The sequence below is a fragment of the Asterias amurensis genome, chromosome 15 (assembly GCF_032118995.1).
Source record: "Asterias amurensis chromosome 15, ASM3211899v1".
NCBI classification, from domain to species: domain Eukaryota; kingdom Metazoa; phylum Echinodermata; class Asteroidea; order Forcipulatida; family Asteriidae; genus Asterias; species Asterias amurensis.
In genome coordinates this window covers 7,804,778-7,824,279 of record NC_092662.1, presented here as the reverse complement: position 1 = coordinate 7,824,279, position 19,502 = coordinate 7,804,778, and the positions used below count along the sequence as shown (strand labels likewise).

At 38.1% G+C, this 19,502-nt stretch overlaps 1 protein-coding gene across 2 annotated transcripts in view; it reads right to left on the bottom strand.

The window, feature by feature from the left end:
- Positions 1–19,502, bottom strand: part of LOC139947954 (complement C2-like) — a 105,629-nt gene that overhangs the window by 49,829 nt on the left and 36,298 nt on the right. For both annotated transcript variants that reach the window (XM_071945842.1, XM_071945844.1), the window contains exons 2-7: positions 15,875–15,949; positions 10,627–10,758; positions 9,099–9,167; positions 7,442–7,615; positions 6,950–7,159; positions 6,280–6,471 (exon numbers count right to left, since the gene is read on the bottom strand). In XM_071945842.1, coding sequence (XP_071801943.1) covers positions 6,280–6,471; positions 6,950–7,159; positions 7,442–7,615; positions 9,099–9,167; positions 10,627–10,758; positions 15,875–15,949 — 852 coding nt within the window. The remainder of the gene's footprint in view (positions 1–6,279; positions 6,472–6,949; positions 7,160–7,441; positions 7,616–9,098; positions 9,168–10,626; positions 10,759–15,874; positions 15,950–19,502) is intronic.

The window sequence follows — 19,502 nt, the reverse complement described above, 5'->3', positions numbered from 1 at the left end:
ACGTAATGGGAATCATCATAGTTTTTATCATATTTCATGGTTCAAAACAAAGTACACATGAAAGGAGAAGGTATGTTTTCCTTCATTTGATGCAACTTAAAGAATGTGTGTGAAAGTGGTAGCTGACTATGCATTGTTTGAAGCTTTGCATGGTGTGGAGATATAAGAAGGAACTATAAAGTAAGCTTGGGGGTGACCATGTGTAACTATCTTTTGAGTGAGTGTTGGCTCTGAAAAGAGCCGATTTGGTCTTGATGTTTCAAACAGCTTACGCTGCTTGAAGTACTCTACTCTCCTGAAGACAAGCAGAGTATACTGCTCGAAACGTCAAGACCAAGCTGGCTCATCTGAGATGTTTGTGCAGGGGATTAAGGAGCACAAGGAGAGAATTAATTTGTCCAAAATGGGTGTTACATGAATGTATGAAATAAATCAAATTAGGGCTAGATAGCTCAGTTGGTAGAGCGCCGGCACGTTAATCCGGAGGTCGTTGTTGTTTCGAATCCCACTCGGTCAATTCTTTGTTCAACCCCCAAAATTAGTTTAAAATTTACCCAGTCAGTTTCCCTTGTGGCTTATATTGATATAAATCAAAATTACTCACAAAATGGTTAAAGGTAATTACTCAAAATAATTACTAGCATAAAACCTTACTTGGTAATGAGTAATGGGGAGCTGCTGATAGTATAAAACACCGTGAGAAATGGCTCCCTCTGAAGTAACATAGTTTTCGAGAAAGAAGTTATTTTCTATGAATTTGATTTAAGAGTCAGTTCAGGTAAATAATTGACATAGTTGCTCACGGTCAAAAAATGATTTTTTTTTATACTTTGTGGGTGGAAGGGCCTTGGGGTGCAAGTAAACAAAATTGCATTTTCAATTCCATATATAGCCCGTTGCCATGGTTACGGCTCATTTTGTTTTTTGGCCATTTTAGGCCAATTTTGGGGTCTGAAAAACTGGATTTAAGCTCATATTTACAACTCCACCCCACCAAAATGCAAAATTATTTCAAAAAACCTTTTATATCACTACAAAGTATCATCCTTGGCCTTCCTTGAGAAAAAAAAATTATTGCTATAAATATCACCCTTGTGCTATTTTTGCATCATGCATTACAGTATGTTTTTAGAACTTGCAAAATCGACATTTTTACCCTATTTTTGGACCCCCAAATGTCAACTTGCCAGGGGTCTCAGAAAATTCTCCTTTCGGCTGTGATTAGGGCAAACATTGGTCTTTCCATATCTGGTGTCAAAAACTTGGGCAATTGTATCCTGTTGTGACAGTCCTGCCTCAAAACTAGACTTTTTTCCCCAAAACGTGAAAAATGCATTTTTAAGGGTCTTTTCACATAGTATCGATAAACGTATCCACGGTAAAAAATAAGGAACATTTTTCTTATACTTTGTGGATGGTAGGGACCTGGGGTCCAAATAAACAGCGTTTACATTTCAAATCATAATATAACACGTTGCCATGGTAACAGTTTATTTGTTTTTAGGCCACTCTAGGCCGATTTGGGGGTCTGAAAAACTGTGTTTTAGTTAATATTTACAACTCCACCCCACCCCACCAAAAAACAAGCATATTTATGAAACCTTTTCCATCACTATAAATTATCATCCTTGGCTTTACTTGAGACAAAAAACTATTGCTATAAATTTCACCCTTGTGGTGTTTTAAGATCGTGCATTAGAGTATGTTTTTAGAACTTGCAAAATCCACATTTTTACCATATTTTTTGCACTCAAAATTTCATTTTTGCAGGGGTCTCAGAATATTTTCCTTTCGGTTTTGATCACGGCCAAAACTTGTCTTTTTATTTCTTTTAAGAAAAACCCGGGCAATTGCATCCTGATGCAACAGAACTGTTTCAAAAATAAACCCTTTTCCCCGAAAACATAGAGCAATGCATTTTGAAATATTTGCTTCATTTTGAATTTATAACATTAAGAAGTTAGTAATAATTCCATCAATCTGGCAGTTTTTCATAAGCACTCTGTAGGCTTAGTGCATTACCAAACATTGATCAGGACTTGTTAAAGACCTAAATCTAAGAATTTGCCCCGGCCCCACCCCGGCCCCGGCCCAATCATATTTCTTGACATTGCATAAAAAAATAAAAAAGTTTTGTGAACAGCGCCTCTTTTTTGAAAGTCACATTTTTTAATTTCCCTTGCACATCAAGAAAGTTTGTACTGTCTTAATTTATTACTGGTCCTCAGAATATTTCCCCTTTGGTTGTGATTGGGCTATCATTATGGTTTGCATGTCTGCTGGGGAGAAACACTTTTATTGTATTCTATTGTGACACTTCTGCCTCAAACATGGTAATTTTTCCAAAAACAAAAAAAATGCATTTTGAAGTTATCCCTTAGTTTGAATTGATAAAAAACAAAAACGAGCATGCTTGTTAAAAAAATATGGCACTGTTTCCATGTTCTTTAAGTAACATATAAAAAGTTTATAACCATGCTTTGCCACTGAGAGTTCTTGTTTTGTCATGACTGCTTTACCTAGTTGTACAGGTATGATTCACATCGCAAGAAGAGAAGTAGTGCGATGAGCATTCTTTACCATTCTTGTGTATACATTTGTACATGGCCTTTTAACAGTCTTCTTGGTCCCCTGCTCGCTACCAAACTAAACATTTTCATCCCTATCAGAACAGAGAGGCTCTAAAAGTGAGCAAGTACTGTGTCCAAATTCAACTGCTTTGGCCTTCTGTAAGCAGTTCCCCCAACCATGGTGGGGTTCCTTTCAATTGTACTGTTGCAAACAATAAAAGAGTTCAGCAGGTAATGTTTGACAATGTTTTTTGTTGATCGTTCTCAGAGAAATATATGCTAATTATGAACTAGTAAGATAGTGAATGGAAAAAATAATCAAACTAGCCTGAATAAACTTTTGTCACTGCAAATGCATCTTACTTATTTATGTTGAGCAGGTGCAAGTATTTACAACTTCTATCCGTGTTGTTTCATTAAAGGAACACACGTTGCCTTGGATCGGTCGAGTTGGTCTTTGAAAAGTGTTTGTAAACGTTTATTACAAAATGCATATGATTAGAAAGATATTTTAAAAGTAGAATATAATGATCCAGACAAGTATCACTCAAAAACATCTTTCTAGCCATGCATTTTGTAACAAGCGGTTACAAACGCATTTCAAAGACCAACTTGACCGATCCCTGGAACGTGTTCCTTTTAAATGATCTCTTACGCTCGTCATGCAAATCGTTAGTATCATTGTTTTTAATAAGATCTTGGCAAATTTTTCCAACACTTTTAAGCAGGCTTTTTAATTTCCCACATTTGTGTTGGACATGATTGGATGCTCCAAACCATCTGCCTCAAGCACAGAAACTACATTGTTTATGATCTCTATCTCTATGAAAAGTTTTACATTTGGTAGCAGGCAGGGACCAAGGTGAGTAGGCCCTGTATTAAAGACAACCTGTAAAGAATGCTCATCGCACTCTACTTGCAATGGGAATCATACCTGTACAATAGGTAAAGTAGCCAAATCAAGAACTCTCAGTTTCAAAGCACTGGTTATGGTTCGGTTGGATACCATTATATACAAACTTTGTATTCATTACTCAAAGGGCATTGAAACAGTGCCAGATTTTTAACAAGCATGCATTGCTTTTGGAAAAATTACTATACTTAAGGCATGATCAGTCACAACAGGATACAATAAACACAGTGTTTCTACCCAGAAGACATGAAAATACCAATAACAACCGAAAGGGAACACTTTCACAAAAAGAGGCGCTATTCACAAAACATTGTTTTATGCAATGTCAAGAAATATGATTGGGGCTGGGCCTGGCAAGATCTAAAATTAAGGTCATCAATCGTTCCTGATCAATGTTGGGTAATCCACTAAGCCTATAGAGTGCTTAGGAAAAGCTGCAAGATTGATAGAATTATTACTTTTTAATGTTCGAAATTCAGTATGAAGAAAAAGAAAATTCAAAGTGTATTTTTCTGTTTGGGGAAAAAAGTCTATTTTTGAGACAGTACTGTTAACATCAGGATACACTTGCCCAAGTTTTTCTACCAGAAAAAAAAGACAAATTTTGGACCTGATCAAAACCGAAAGGAAAATACTCTGAGACCCCTGAAAAAAATGACATTTTGAGGGCCAAAATATGGTAAAAATGTTGATTTTGCAAGTTCTAAAAACATATTCTAATGCATGTTCTAAAAATAGCAAAAGGGTGAAATTTATAGCAATATTTTCTTGTCCCAAGTAAAGCCAAGGATGATACTTTGTAGTGATGGAAAAGGTTTTATGAAATATTTTTGATTTTGGTGGAGTTGTAAATATTAACTAAAACACAGTTTTTTCAGACCCCCAAATCGGCCTAAAGTGGCCTAAATACAAGTAAACTGTTACCATGGCAACGTGTTATATTATGATTTGAAATGTAAACGCTGTTTATTTGGACCCCAGGTCCCTACCATCCACAAAGTATAACAAAAATGTTCCTTATTTTTTACCGTGGACACGTATGTCGATATATGTGAAAAGACCCTTAAAAAGGCATTTTTCACGTTTTGGGGAAAAAAGTCTAGTTTTGAGGCAGTACTGTCACAACAGGATACAATTGCCCAAGTTTTTGACACCAGATATGGAAAGACCAATGTTTGCCCTAATCACAGCCGAAAGGAGAATTTTCTGAGACCCCTGGCAAGTTGACATTTTGGGGTCCAAAAATAGGGTAAAAATGTCGATTTTGCAAGTTCTAAAAACATACTGTAATGCATGATGCAAAAATAGCACAAGGGTGATATTTAAAGCAATAATTTTTTTTCTCAAGGAAGGCCAAGGATGATACTTTGTAGTGATATAAAAGGTTTTTTGAAAAATTTTTGCATTTTGGTGGGGTGGAGTTGTAAATATGAGCTAAAAACCAGTTTTTCAGACCTCAAAATCGGCCTAAAATGGCCAAAAAACAAAATGAGCTGTAACCATGGCAACGGGCTATATATGGAATTAAAAATGCAATTTTGTTTACTTGCACCCCAAGGCCCTTCCACCCACAAAGTATAAAAAAAATTCATTTTTTGACCGTGAGCAAGTATGTCAATTATTTACCTGAACTGACTCTTAAGACCTCAAAATGTGAGGTCTCGAAATCAAGCATCTAATCAAGCATATAATATTCAAATTGCCACCACACCATGAAGGAGTTGAGTGCCAAAACTGAAAATTGGTGTATAAGTAGATATAATACCTGGTGTCAATTTCAAAAAATGTTTTAATTGATCGCGGGGTAAACCGGGGTCAAGACGGGCGGGGTCCTTTTGACCTTTTTCTGGGTGGGAACCAACTTTGGGCCCATGCTATTTCTAAATTAATGCATTGGTGAGCTTATAATTGCTTATGGGTAAAGACATGCACCCATAGATAATACCTAGGGAATATAGGATTCATTTGACCTCTCATGTGGCCACAGGGTGACCCCAACAATCACAAAAAACACTTTCGGCTGATTAAAGTGCCTACTTACTTTAGGTGACCATAACTAGAAAATTAAAGGAGATACATTTTAATTGAGTGCAGATTCATGAAATTTGGCAAGAAGTAAGATGGTATACCAAATTTGAGCTCTCTACCTGGTACAATAACTAAATTATGAGCTTTCAAAGTCGGAAATTATCACAAAAATCACTTTTTGCGTCTCGCGCGAGCACAAAATGGCCGCCTTGACCAAATTTCAATGGGTCATATCTCGAAAACGACATGGAGTATGACTTAGCTTTTTAGTATGTGTTCATTTGAGCCACATCCAATCATTCTGATGATGTTTCATCAAAATCTGAGAGGGTCACCTGGGAACTTTTCTGAAAACTGGTTGATTTGACACGGAATGACCCTGTTATCTCGCAACTTCGACGACCGATTGAGCTAAAATTTTCACAGGTTTGTTATTTTATGTATATGTTGAGATACACCAAGTGGGAAGACTGGTCTTTGACAATTACCAATAGTGTCCACTGTCTTTAGTCAAGTATCATTCGTGACATGTCGTAAATTATTAATTCTAAGGTCAATTTTCTTCAATTAAAAACATTGTCAAATGTTGTTTAAAAATTTTTACAAACTTTTCAAAAGCTCAGATTAGTAGGCTATATATACATGTACATGTAATATTTCTAGTGATTGTGGTGTTTGACAATTACTGAAAGCTACATGCAGGACATGGTTTGATTACGTTGTTTCTCATTTTATTTTTGCAGATTACTGATGATGGTATAGTTTTACCTTCACAATCAGGATTAAGATGAGACCATGTTCCCTCAGAGGAGTCCAGAGAACACACCCTGGTTGTTTTGCCAAAGATCCGATAGCCAGTATCACAGAAGTAGTCAACTATTTCTCCTTGCTTGTATGTCCTGTTCATCATTTCGCTTCCTCCATGGGGAATACTTTCAACAAGTGGTGGACATCGGATCTCTACAAAGTTGATACAACTTGTGAATTAATTATATAGCGCTTTATGCACCAGAAGGGCGTCTCAAAGCGCTTAAACATACAGTTTTTATGCAAGGTATGGGACTAAGTTTGAATGATGAGGTCTTCTCCTTTTTACATAGCACCATGTAATGGTTTAGCAGGAACACCAAGGAACCCCTGCTCTTTTTGACAGGTGCAGTGGGTTATTTTACATGAGTTACACAACACATGGGACCAACGGCTTTACGTCCCATTCGAAGGATGAAGCAATGGCTCAGTGTCTTGCTTAAGGACACAAGTGTCTTGACTGGGGATTCGAACCCACACTCTGCTGATCAGACACCAGAGTTTAAATTCGGTGCTCCCAACCGCTCGACCACGACACGTACTCGTTGAAATTGTAAAAGGTTATTAAAAGAATCGCAACAATAATGTAGAACAATGTAGGGGAAAACAACTTACATTTGAGGAAACTTACCTTCACATGTTGGTATGGTGGAATTCCATCTTCCGTCCATTCCACAATAGATGAGGGGGTTCCCAACCAATGCAAAACCAGGCGTGCATGTAACGTTTATTATTGTGTTGGGACTAAACTGACTACTCATGTTGTTACTCATTCCGTCATCTGAGACTAGTTCCCAATCACCATCCGTTATGTTACCCGGGTTGTTGCAGCGGTTCCTAGCTGTAATGAACATACACAACACGTTGGTACTCAATGGTACTCAATGGTAAGCTGGTAGTTAAACTCATTTTTAGGGGACAACTCAAGTTTATAAAATGATAAAGGAGAGGAGCATGTTTTGGAGACAAGCCAACATCTATCCCCTTGCGTGTTGCCACAAATGCTTCTTTCCTTTTCATCCAACATAAAAGCTTGAGTTCATCCCATTCCCCTCACTCCGTGACCTCTCCTAATTTTTCCAAATTAGACAGAAAGGTGTATTTTTGAAGGAGGCAAGGTTACCTCGACACAGTGTGCGTGGCCATTGCGAAACCCCTGTTGCTGTCATTGCGCATCTAATCCTTCTTTTTCCGTACAGTGTAAAGCCTGGGTTGCAGCTGACTAGTGCCCCGCGACGTCCAACCCGTTTAATTTGGCCGTTCCAGGGTTTGGGTGGCAATAGGCATTTGACGTTTCCTGTTGGGGGAAAACAAACCATTTTATTAATAGATATTTTTACTGGAATACAAACCATTTTGGAAAGTGTCAGGTAATGAAGTGATAGAACAGATAACTAAAACTTATTTCGTTCTGTCAAAATATTATTTGGTGGCAAACAAAATGTAATTTCAAGGGAAAGAAATATAATTTTGAGGAAGCAATATCCACTACTTCTTGGCGAACAGAACAAATTAGTTTGTTCCGATGACATATTTAAGCTGGAAGGCTTTGATAGTGCCCTATGATTTATTTGCATACATAATGTATAAATTGTATGTTTTCTTTTTCTATAACCAAAGTAGACCTATATCGATCATTCATGTGTTTTGTTTTCCTGAAGAGTGTGAACAACTTCCCTGTTATTTAAAGGAACATTACATAATTGGTATTGCTAACAAAACAGTTGCTTGTAGTGTAAGCACTTTATGTAATCCACCACATACATACAAACCTGTAGAAGTTTGAGATCGATCGGCTATCTGGGTCACGAGAAAATAGTGAAAAACGACTGCAAATTTTGCATTGCATTGATGCCAAAATAAAAATGAATAAAACGCTCACTGAGCGATAAACTCAAAACGCGAAGTTAGATTATTTTTTTCTAATCAAATATGACATTTCAGACAGAAATATTTAAAGGAATGTTTTCAACTATCATCATCATTAGTAGACCATGAAAGTTTTACGTAAATCTGTGATCTTCACGATTTTTGTTTCTTACCAATTCTGTAACGTTCCTTTAAGCTTGACCCCTGATCATCTTCAACTTTAGCCCCCCCCCCCCCGCAAAGTATTTGTAAGATGCTGCTCTGTTATATACAAATATAGATGCAGGAAAAGTGGAAAACTTAATAAACGACTATTTGGATATTTTATATGTTCCATCATGGATGTACCTAAAACCTGTGCGAAAATCTGATGGAGAGACTAATTTTGTTGGGCTCAGAACCAAAAGAGCAAAGCTTGTCCTAGTTGACGAAAAATGTGAGAACTCAGCTTTTGCGTGCAATTTTACTATAACTCAACCGTATCATGTTTGGGTTTACAAGAAAAAAGGGTGGCTGAAAGAAACGGCCACCGGGAACGCCGCACTTCACCATATATTTTGCCTGTAGACAAATAAATATATTAAGATGTGAATTAAAAAAAAGGGTAAATTGTCAATAAACTTGGTAAAAACTAACTTGATAATACCCTTCTGAATTGTCGTTATTTTACCAGAGAGCATCTAATGGTAATAGTTTTTTCAGCAGGGCCCTCAAGCTGCCCGGCCCTCTGTCAAGCTGGCCTGGATTATAACGGCGCCGTGTTCTCTCAATCCTCGCGTAAACTAAAAAACATGCAATTACATCCTAGCTGGAATGCCGTTTCGTTCACGGCATTAATTAGCCGACCAATTCCCTCTAAAAACGACTTGTATATAGACCAGTTATTAGTCAATATTTTAGTAGTCACTTGCCTGTTGTACGTATGCAGGTCGGTAAGGTAGCCCATGTATCCGTCTCCAAACACCTCACAAACCGATTTCCTTGGATGGTAAACAGGATAAACAAATAAATGCTTGAACGAATACATCAAATCCAACCTAAAGTGTTTTATGTCTGATTAATAAAATGGCTATCAGATAAAGTAAGCAAAACAAAATCAATATCCTGCAGTAACTATAATAGTCGGAATGTTGAGACTATCTCACTATGTGGCAGTGAAGATAATTACTTGAAGCCCCATCACGAAGGGAGCATAAAGTGCCTTGGTCTAATAGTTTCCGGTATTTACACCTCGAAGATGTTGGAAAGATGTTCCCCACACGTTTTGGGGAACATAAAAGCAATATCCTGAACGTAATTCCCAAAACTGTTCTCTTGTTCGTTGCATTCTCGACTCAGCTTGACCCCTATTTTGGGGTATTTTCATGTGCCCAATCTGAAGGCCCACTGGTCGTTTATAAGCTCTTCATGAAGCAGTAGGCCTACCATCGCGTAATGACATGTTCTAAGTCAAGATGACGAAGTTCCGTATCTTAGAGGCTCTGGACACTAGTATTGGTAATTGCTCAAAATAATTGTTAGCACAAAAACTTACTTGGTAACGAGCAATGGAGAGAAAACAATGTGAGAAGCGGCTCCCTCTGAAGTAACGTAGTTTTTGAGAAAGTAGTTATTTCTCACTAAAATATTTGAATTCGGTGAAAGCACACAAATTGTGCGACAAGGGTGTTTTTTCTTCCATTCTCACGCAATTTCGACGACTAATTGAGTTCAATTTTTACAGGGTTGTTATTTTATGCATATGTTGAGATGCACCAAGTGAGAAGGCTGGTCTTTGACAATTTACCAAAGGCGTCCAGTGTCTTTAAAGCAATCCGTATAACACAACTTTTCTCCAATACCATGTTAATATCTAGAAAGTATATTATTTTCTTCATTATACGTTGTTGTCGTTGTTGTCTTGCTATTTCAGTCGCCCGCCCCCGCTCCAAGTTCGCATGGAGTTGTGCCCTTTTTCCTCTTTAAAAGCACTGTACACTAATTCTCATTTTGTGTATCCTATACTTTTTAAAATATTAACTCAAAGTTGCAAGAGAATTAGTTGCAAGAGAACAAACCTTTTTTCGCAACTTTGTGTGCTTTGATGCCTAATAGGCCTAAATGACTTCAGGCCAGAAGTCTTTTATTATTTGGGTGGAAATAACTTATTGCTCAAAAACTATACGTTACTTCAAAGGGAGCCTTTTCGACCCACAATGTTATACACTGCTCTCCAATGCTCGTTACCAAGCACGTTTTGATGCTAACCTTTTTTTTTGAGTTATTGCAAATGGCGTCCCTGGAGTGCCTGCCTGTAAGTGTTTATTTCGGAAAAATGTTTTGTTGTCAGCGCCTTAATGCAATTAATATGTCGTAAAGTTATAATCGTACACATAGTCACCACAGTATTTTGTCTGTGTTCGTATTTTCTTTGTCACAAGATGCTGCAGGAGACTTTACCTTTCATTGATGCACCCATATTACACTGTACCGAAATAATGGTATCCCATGGGTAGATGCCATCTTCTCCTGGTGAGTCGCTAAATTCAATCTGTGCTCTGTATACCACGGGTTTGGGACATCCGATACCGTCTAAGAATTGCATTATAGATAAAGATCAAATGTTAATCTTTAGCAATTATATATAATGTCAAAAGCAAAACTAGGAAATCAGGGCGGGTGTATGATACCATTCATCTAATAGGTGATCCCCATGTTCACAACACCGTATCAAAGTAATGTACGAAACGAACTTTACTGTGCAGCCTGGTATGGGGCGCCGTTTGTCCATTAATTGTTTGACACTTTTAAGGCATGTTTTTACCATGGTTTACAGAAATTAGATGTAAACCATAGAAACTGTTGCCAAATCCTGTTATGGTTTACATACCAGTAAAGTATTTGTTGTGTATAAGTTTATTGTTTACAAACCATGAACACACAAAAAACATTTACAAATCATGGTTTATAAACCAAGAAAATTTACGCATCTTAAAAACATGGTTTATAAACCATAAAAAATGAAGCATCCAATTCATGGTTTACAAATCATGGTTTACAAACCATGAAAATTGAGACATCTTAAAAACATGGTTTATAAACCATGAAAACTGAAGAGTAAAAATCGTGGTTTACAAATCATGGTTTATAAACCATAACAAATGAACCATAAAATCATGGTTTGTGACAATGGTTTATAAACCATGAAAATCGAGACTTCTTAAAAAACATGGTTTATAAACCATGAAAATCGAGACTTCTTAATAAACATGGTTTATAAACAATGAAAATTTACACATCTCAAAAACGTTGTTTGTAAACCATAAAAAAAGTGCACTTACAAATCATGGTTTACAAACCATAAAAATGTGCATTCACAAATCATGGTTTACAAACCATAAAAAATGTGCACTCAGAAATCATGGTTTATAAACCATAAAAGCGTGCAGTCAGAAATCATGGTTTACAAACCATAAAAAGTGTGCACTCACAAATCATGGTTTATACCATAAAAATTGTGCACTCAGAAATCATGGTTTACAAACCATAAAAACGTGCACTCACAAATCATGGTTTATAAACCATAAAAACGTGCACTCACAAATCATGGTTTACAAACCATAAAAAATGTGCACTCACAAATCATGGTTTACAAACCATAAAAACGGGCACTCAGAAATCATGGTTTACATACCATAAAAAATATGCACTCAGAAATCATGGTTTACAAACCATAAAAAATGTGCACTCAGAAATCATGGTTTACAAACCATAAAAACCTATACGATCGTCTCAATTAAACCTCCTTCCCATTTCTGATCGGTTCCCATTTCCCCCATGCCACGTGCGAGCCAGCAATGATGCAATGCACCATGTGTGTCAAGCTGTGATCAATGCACCTGTTGTGTAATGCTGTTGCAATAATAGCTCTATGAATGCTTGCTATGGCTGGCAGCATAACACACGAGGTGCATTGATCACAGCGTGATGGTGCATTGCATCATTGCTGGCTCGCACGTGGCATGGGGGAAATGGGAACTGATCAGAATTGGGAAGGAGGTTTAATTGTGACGATCATTTAGGTTTTTATGGTTTATAAACCATGATTTCTGAGTGGCATTTTTTATGGTTTGTAAACCATGATTTCTGAGTGCACATTTTTTATGGTTTGTAAACCATGATTTGTGAGTGCACGTTTTTATGGTTTATAAACCATGATTTCGGAGTGCACGTTTTTATGGTTTGTAAACCATGATTTGTGAGTGCACGTTTTTATGGTTTATAAACCATGATTTGTGAGTGCGCACTTTTATGGTTTGTAAACCATGATTTCTGAGTGCACATGGTTTGTAAACCATGATTTGTGAGTGCACGTTTTTATGGTTTATAAACCATGATTTCTGAGTGCACATGTTTTATGGTTTGTAAACCATGATTTGTGAGTGCACGTTTTTATGGTTTATAAACCATGATTTCTGACTGCACATTTTTTATGGTTTGTAAACCATGATTTCTGAGTGCAGATTTTTATGGTTTGTAAACCATGATTTGTAAGTGCACTTTTTTTATGGTTTACAAACAACGTTTTTGAGATGTGTAAATTTTCATGGTTTATAAACCATGTTTATTAAGAAGTCTCGATTTTCATGGTTTATAAACCATGTTTTTTAAGAAGTCACGATTTTCATGGTTTATAAACCATTGTGACAAACCATGATTTTATGGTTCATTTGTTATGGTTTATAAACCATGATTTGTAAACCACGATTTTTATTCTTCAATTTTCATGGTTTATAAACCATGTTTTTTAGATGTCTCAATTTTCATGGTTTGTAAACCATGATTTGTAAACCATGAATTTGATGCTTCATTTTTTATGGTTTATAAACCATGTTTTTAAGATGAACCATTATTTGTAAATGATGAACCATGATTTGTAAATGTTTGTTGTATGTTCATGGTTTGTAAACCATAAACTTATACACAACAAATACTTTACTGGTATGTAAACCATAACAGGATTTGGCAACAGTTTCTATGGTTTACATCTAATTTCTGTAAACCATGGTAAAAACATGCCTTAAAAGTGTCAAACAATTAATGGACAAACGGCGCCCCATAGCCTGGTGTGTCAAGAGTAACAATAACAGGGTTACACACCTATATTCCGCACCCCTAAGTTCCGACATCCCTATGTTCCGACAGCTCAGCCTATTTTACGACATCCTTATGTTCCGACACCCCTATATTCAGACACCCCTATATTCCGACACCCCTGTGTTCCGACACCCCTATATTCTGACACCCCTATATTCTGACACCCCAATACTCCGACAAGTTGTTTTCGCACATTATCACTCTTATAAGCAATAATAAAAACACAATATTTGTATTACAGGTTTCCCGGCGAATTTCGGCCAGGAATAAGTTTGACCATTCATAAGTTGAATTTATACTACCTTTTAATCAGTGATGGAATCAAATTAAGATCATCGAATCACACACGAATTTGTTGCATTTTAGTTCGGACTTCCCAAGTAAGCTCGCATAATACTCGGCAAGATACGTAGCCGTTCCAACTTTCCCCTGCTTGTCACCATCTTGCAGATGTGTAACTGCTTTCATGTAGTTGCCCGCCCCCCCCCCCCCAAAAAAAAAAAAAAAAAAAAATCATAACTATATGTTCACAGTTGATATAATAAATAAGCCCTACAACTCCCCCCCCCCCCCCACACACACACCCATGAATCAGCCCTTTTCTTTTTTAGCCAAAGTTGGTAAAAGGAAGAACGAAACTTTTCATAAAAATTAAACTCCCATGAGGGATGACATAAAGACAGGTTACCGATACGTTTATGCAGTCGGTGATAAGTCGCACTGTTTTCTCTCAAATGTCCAACACAAAATGTTGGTGCGGGTTGTCAGAATATAGAGGTGTCGGAACAAAGGGGTGTCGAAATATGGCGGTGTCGGAATATAGGGGTGTCGGAATATAGGGGTGTCGGAATATAGGGGTGTCGGAATATAGAGGTGTCGGAACATAGGGGTGTCGGAATATGGGGGTGTCGGAATATAGGGGTGTCGGAATATAGGGGTGTCGGAAAAAAGGGGTGTCGGAATATAGGGGTGTCGGAATATAGGCGTGTCGGAATATAGAGGTGTCGGAACATAGGGGTGTCGGAATATGGGGGTTTCGGAATATAGGGGTGTCGGAATATAGGGGTGTCGGAATATAGGGGTGTTGGAATATAGGGGTGTCGGAATATAGGGGTGTCGGAATATGGGGGTGTCGGGACAAAGGGGTGTCAGAATATGGGGGTGTCGGGACAAAGGGGTGTCAGAATGTGGGGGTGTCGGAATATAGGGGTGTCGGAATATAGGGGTGTCGGAATATAGGGGTGTCGGAATATGGGGGTGTCGGGACAAAGGGGTGTTGGAATATGGGGGTGTCGGGACAAAGGGGTGTCGGAATATGGGGGTGTCGGAATATAGGGGTGTCTGAATATAGGGGTGTCGGAATATAGGGGTGTCGGAATATAGGGGTGTCGAAATATAGGGGTGTCTGAATATAGGGGTTTCGGAATATAGGGGTGTCGGAATATAGAGGTGTCGGGACAAAGGGGTGTCGGAATATGGGGGTGTCGGAATATAGGGGTGTCTGAATATAGGGGTGTCGGAATATAGGGGTGTCGGAATATAGGGGTGTCGAAATATAGGGGTGTCTGAATATAGGGGTTTCGAAATATAGGGGTGTCGGAATATAGAGGTGTCGGAATATAGGGGTGTCGGAATATGGGGGTGTCGGGACAAAGGCGTGTCGGAATATGGGGGTGTCGGAACATAGGGGTGTCGGAATATAGGGGTGTCGGAATATAGGGGTGTCTGAATATAGGGGTGTCGGAATATAGGGGTGTCGGAATATAGGGGTGTCGGAATATAGGGGTGTCGAAATATAGGGGTGACTGAATATAGGGGTTTCGGAATATAGGGGTGTCGGAATATAGAGGTGTCGGAATATAGGGGTGTCGGAATATGGGGGTGTCGGGACAAAGGCGTGTCGGAATATGGGGGTGTCAGAATAAAGGGGTGTCGGAACATAGGGGTGTCGGAATATAGGGGTGTCGGAATATAGGGGTGTCGGAATATAGGGGTGTCGAAATATAGGGGTGTCTGAATATAGGGGTTTCGGAATATAGGGGTGTCAGAATATGGGGGTGTCTGAATATAGGGGTGTCGGAATATAGGGGTGTCGGAATATAGGGGTGTCTGAATATAGGGGTGTCGGAATATAGGGGTGTCGGAATATAGGGGTGTCGAAATATAGGGGTGTCTGAATATAGGGGTTTCGGAATATAGAGGTGTCAGAATATGGGGGTGTCTGAATATAGGGGTGTCGGAATATAGGGGTGTCGGAATATAGGGGTGTCTGAATATAGGGGTGTCGGAATATAGGGGTGTCGGAATATAGGGGTGTCGGAATATAGGGGTGTCGGAATATGGGGGTGTCGGGACAAAGGGGTGTCGGAATATGGGGGTGTCAGAATATAGGGGTGTCGGAATATGGGGGTGTCGGAATATGGGGGTGTCGGAACATAGGGGTGTCGGAATAAAGAGCAGTCACCAGTTTTGGGACCCCTTCTGGGCTTCCAGAGTATAAGAACAATGGAAGTAGACCTATCCGTATGATCGATATGCAAATTAATCTTACCTGTGCTTGCACATATTGAGAGGGTAACCACAGCAAGAACAACCAAGTCTTTACGTAGTATGTTCATTATATAACCTGTTAATCAATAGAAAATGAAATAAGTGTATTATCTACCGAACTTACAATTTTAAGAACTCATGATTTATTTATTTATTTATTTATTTATTTCCAGGCAAACAGTACATACAAAGAATAGGCAATAAAAAATAAGACTACACAGAGAACAAGCCTGCGGATAACCAAAAAGCGAAAATAATCACTATCTAAAGGCGATCCAGACAATAAAAATAACAAAGGCACAAAAGGGCAAAAACGACATAAAAATTGCACATCAAATACCAAATCAAATATAAATATATATATAAGCTGTAGAAAATACATTAAATTTTGTATACAAAAAATATAGATCAACCAGAAGACCACGCATCCTTGCTCCTTTCAAAAAAGGAAGGAAGCCAATCAAATTCCCTTCAAATCTCCTTATACCCCAATACTTTTTTCCTACAAAGCCAAGAAAAATACAGTAATTAGAATATTGCACAAAACTAGTGAAACCAGGAACCTCAAAGGAACCATACAAAAAAAGTACAGGTAGGCGATTGAAGCTAAACTAGAAAGAAAGAACATGTTTGTGGATTACTGACTTATACTTATGGGAACGGGTAAGTATGGTGGCCCTGAAGGGACATCGCACATCGCAAATATCTTTGCAAATATTTGCGATGTCGCAAATATCTTTGCAAATATCTTTGCAAATATTTGCGATGTCGCAAATATCTTTGCAAATATTTGCGATGTCGCAAATATCTTTGCAAATATCTTTGCAGATATTTGCGATGTCGCAAATATCTTTGCAAATATCTTTGCGGTATTCCTACGTTTTGACATAATCAATCTTTTTTGATTACCTGAAATCTCCTAACAAAAAGAAACTAGGAGCCATGAAACAAAACAGAGCATTATATGCGATCATAAGAAGTAAAGGAGGTGTGCGACTAACAAACCCACGATGACAAACATGTACTTTGATGTCTGGCTCCCAACCCCTCCCAAGCTAACGGCGAGACCCGCACGCTTGGAGTTCATAGCGCCTGGGATTACACCTCCAGCCCCCCACGAGACACAGCATGTGCGGTACGGTATAAGCCCCGAGGCTTGCGTTCTGATTGCTCCACGCCGTGGGGCCATATAACAAGCTTCCGTTACACGGACTCTTTAAATGCGAATCTTACGTTGGATTTTTCACCATTATTTACATTTTGAACATTTCGTCAATTATTCGTTAATAATTTTGTAAAAAAAAAGATTTATATTTTGTTTGGTAAGTTACTTTTAGACGGCTGGAGGTAAAACTAACTCAGAAGGTCACGTGATTGTTTGTACCACTTTTTGGTTAGAACAATCACGCGACCTGCGTTTTTGTCTTAAAATGCTCAAAAACGGCTAAATTTGATGATTTTTTTTAAGGACGGTTCTTCTTCATTCCTGGAAGACCGTTGAAGTCATATCTTAGTCTATTGTATAGCCCAATTCAGCCGGTGTGTCCCTTTAACTTTCATTGTTTTATTTTATCATGTAGGCGTACAATTAGTACAATGCACAGCTGGAAGAATGACTGTGCGGTGTGAGGAAAATCACCAGGCCGAGGTTCAAGTCCAATCATCCAATAGGGGCAAAGGGATACTTGAACACTGCATAAATCTATCAGGTATGAATCACATAATTGGTTTTTACCTAGACCCAGTAACTGATGGGGCGCTGTACTCCTTTTTTCGAAATTTTGACATCCGACCGATGATGTCAACATTTTGAAAAAAGGAAGCTAGTCCAACCGATAATGTCAAAATTTCGAAAAATGGAGTACAGCGCCGCAGTTCCTGGGTCTAGTTTTTACCCACATACACCGATGTGTGTTATTAGCACTGTATATTCAGTACTTACCCGAGTTCTGTAAAAAAATCACAGGCAAATTACTCAGGTGGGATTCGAACCCATGCATGACCTTTGCAATTCTCGAGCAGTTTCATACTAAACTAGACCACCGAGATTGCCCAGTAGCTGAGGCAGTTTGAATCCTAAATTTTAGAAGCGGATACTGCAAATGATTTAATAGAATATTAAAATTTTCTGGGTTAAGAATATTAATTTTTTATTTTTAGTTTTTACTCGGGTAAGTTTTGAGTATAAAGTGCCAACACCACATCAGTGTATGGGTAAAAACCAAAATGAACACTATAAATATCAAGGCTGTGGCATTATTCACTCCGAAAAAGTGTGTAATTATACCCCACGACCCACCCGTATACACTGTCACATTGCTGAACACTCGTCGTACGAAGAGTGTGCACAAGTCATCCACACTCATACCACTAACGGCATGCGGAGGCCGTGTACAGGTGGCGTCGTGTCGTGCGATGTGGTTAATTTTACGCACAGTGTACAATGTATACGGGTGGTTTTTTTACTATTTTTACTGTACCGTTTTTTCGGAGTGAATAATTCGACTGCCTTAGCAAAGCTTAGCAAGGCTAAACTGACATCCTTTTGAGATGTTTCCGATCAGTGGTGATCTGGAGTTCGAGAGACTTCCAAGTCAATCCCCCCTTAAATGTTTGTTTTTTATATCTAAAGGGGGGGGGGGGGTAAGAGAAAGAAAACTCTCTAAACCAATGTTAAATCCCAAGAGCTAAAACACAATTTTGTTTAAATACAATGATCACCCATATGGTGCTATAATTTTTTTTAATTTATAATGTGGAGGGCTGCATTGACTATTTAATCATACATGTACTCAAGCAAATTGATTCATTGATCATACTCAAGCATTGATTCATTGATCATACTCAAGCATTGATTATTTAATCATAAAGCATCGATTATTTGATCATACTCAAGCATTGATTATTTGATCATACTCAAGCATAGATTATTTGGTCATACTAATAAGATTGTATCCTCTTCTTATTTCAGTTACAAGGATCTGCAGAAAAGCGTCAATGTGAGAAGCGTAACATGTGCTAACCTGGGGCCTTATTCATGAAGCCTTCTTAGGCCTTAGTAAGCACTTACGTGTTACTAGTTCGTTCTTAGCGAGTTGCGTCATATTCACGAAGCACTCGTAACTTCAATCGAGTGCGTAAGTCCTTACTAGTGCTACGTGGGGTGTTTTCGGCTTCGTAGCGTTTTCTTAAACCCTTTTTCAACATCCCTGGCCAATATTTTCGGGAGAATTGAGCTTATTGTCTATTACAACAACTTTTAATATGTTCCACAATCCTTGCGACATTTTCTCAAACTTTCTCAAAATTTTTGAGAATTTACTAACCTATTTTTTCTCACTTTTTAGTAAAATTTTTGTGATTTTGTTTTTTTATTTCGTCATTAAATAATTATTTATGTTTATTTATTTAGTTAATAGTAATAATAATACTGGGCATTTATAATGCGCGGGTATCCATCTAAATACGCTCATGGCGCAGTGACACAATAAACGGGAAAAAGTTATGAAGTCCTCATCAGATGAGGCTTGAGGGAAGTTGTGAACAAAGCTATTGATGGAGAAAGTTTATTATGATCCGGCAAGTCGTTCCATAATGAAGGAGCAGCAGACGTAATTGATCTTTCACCC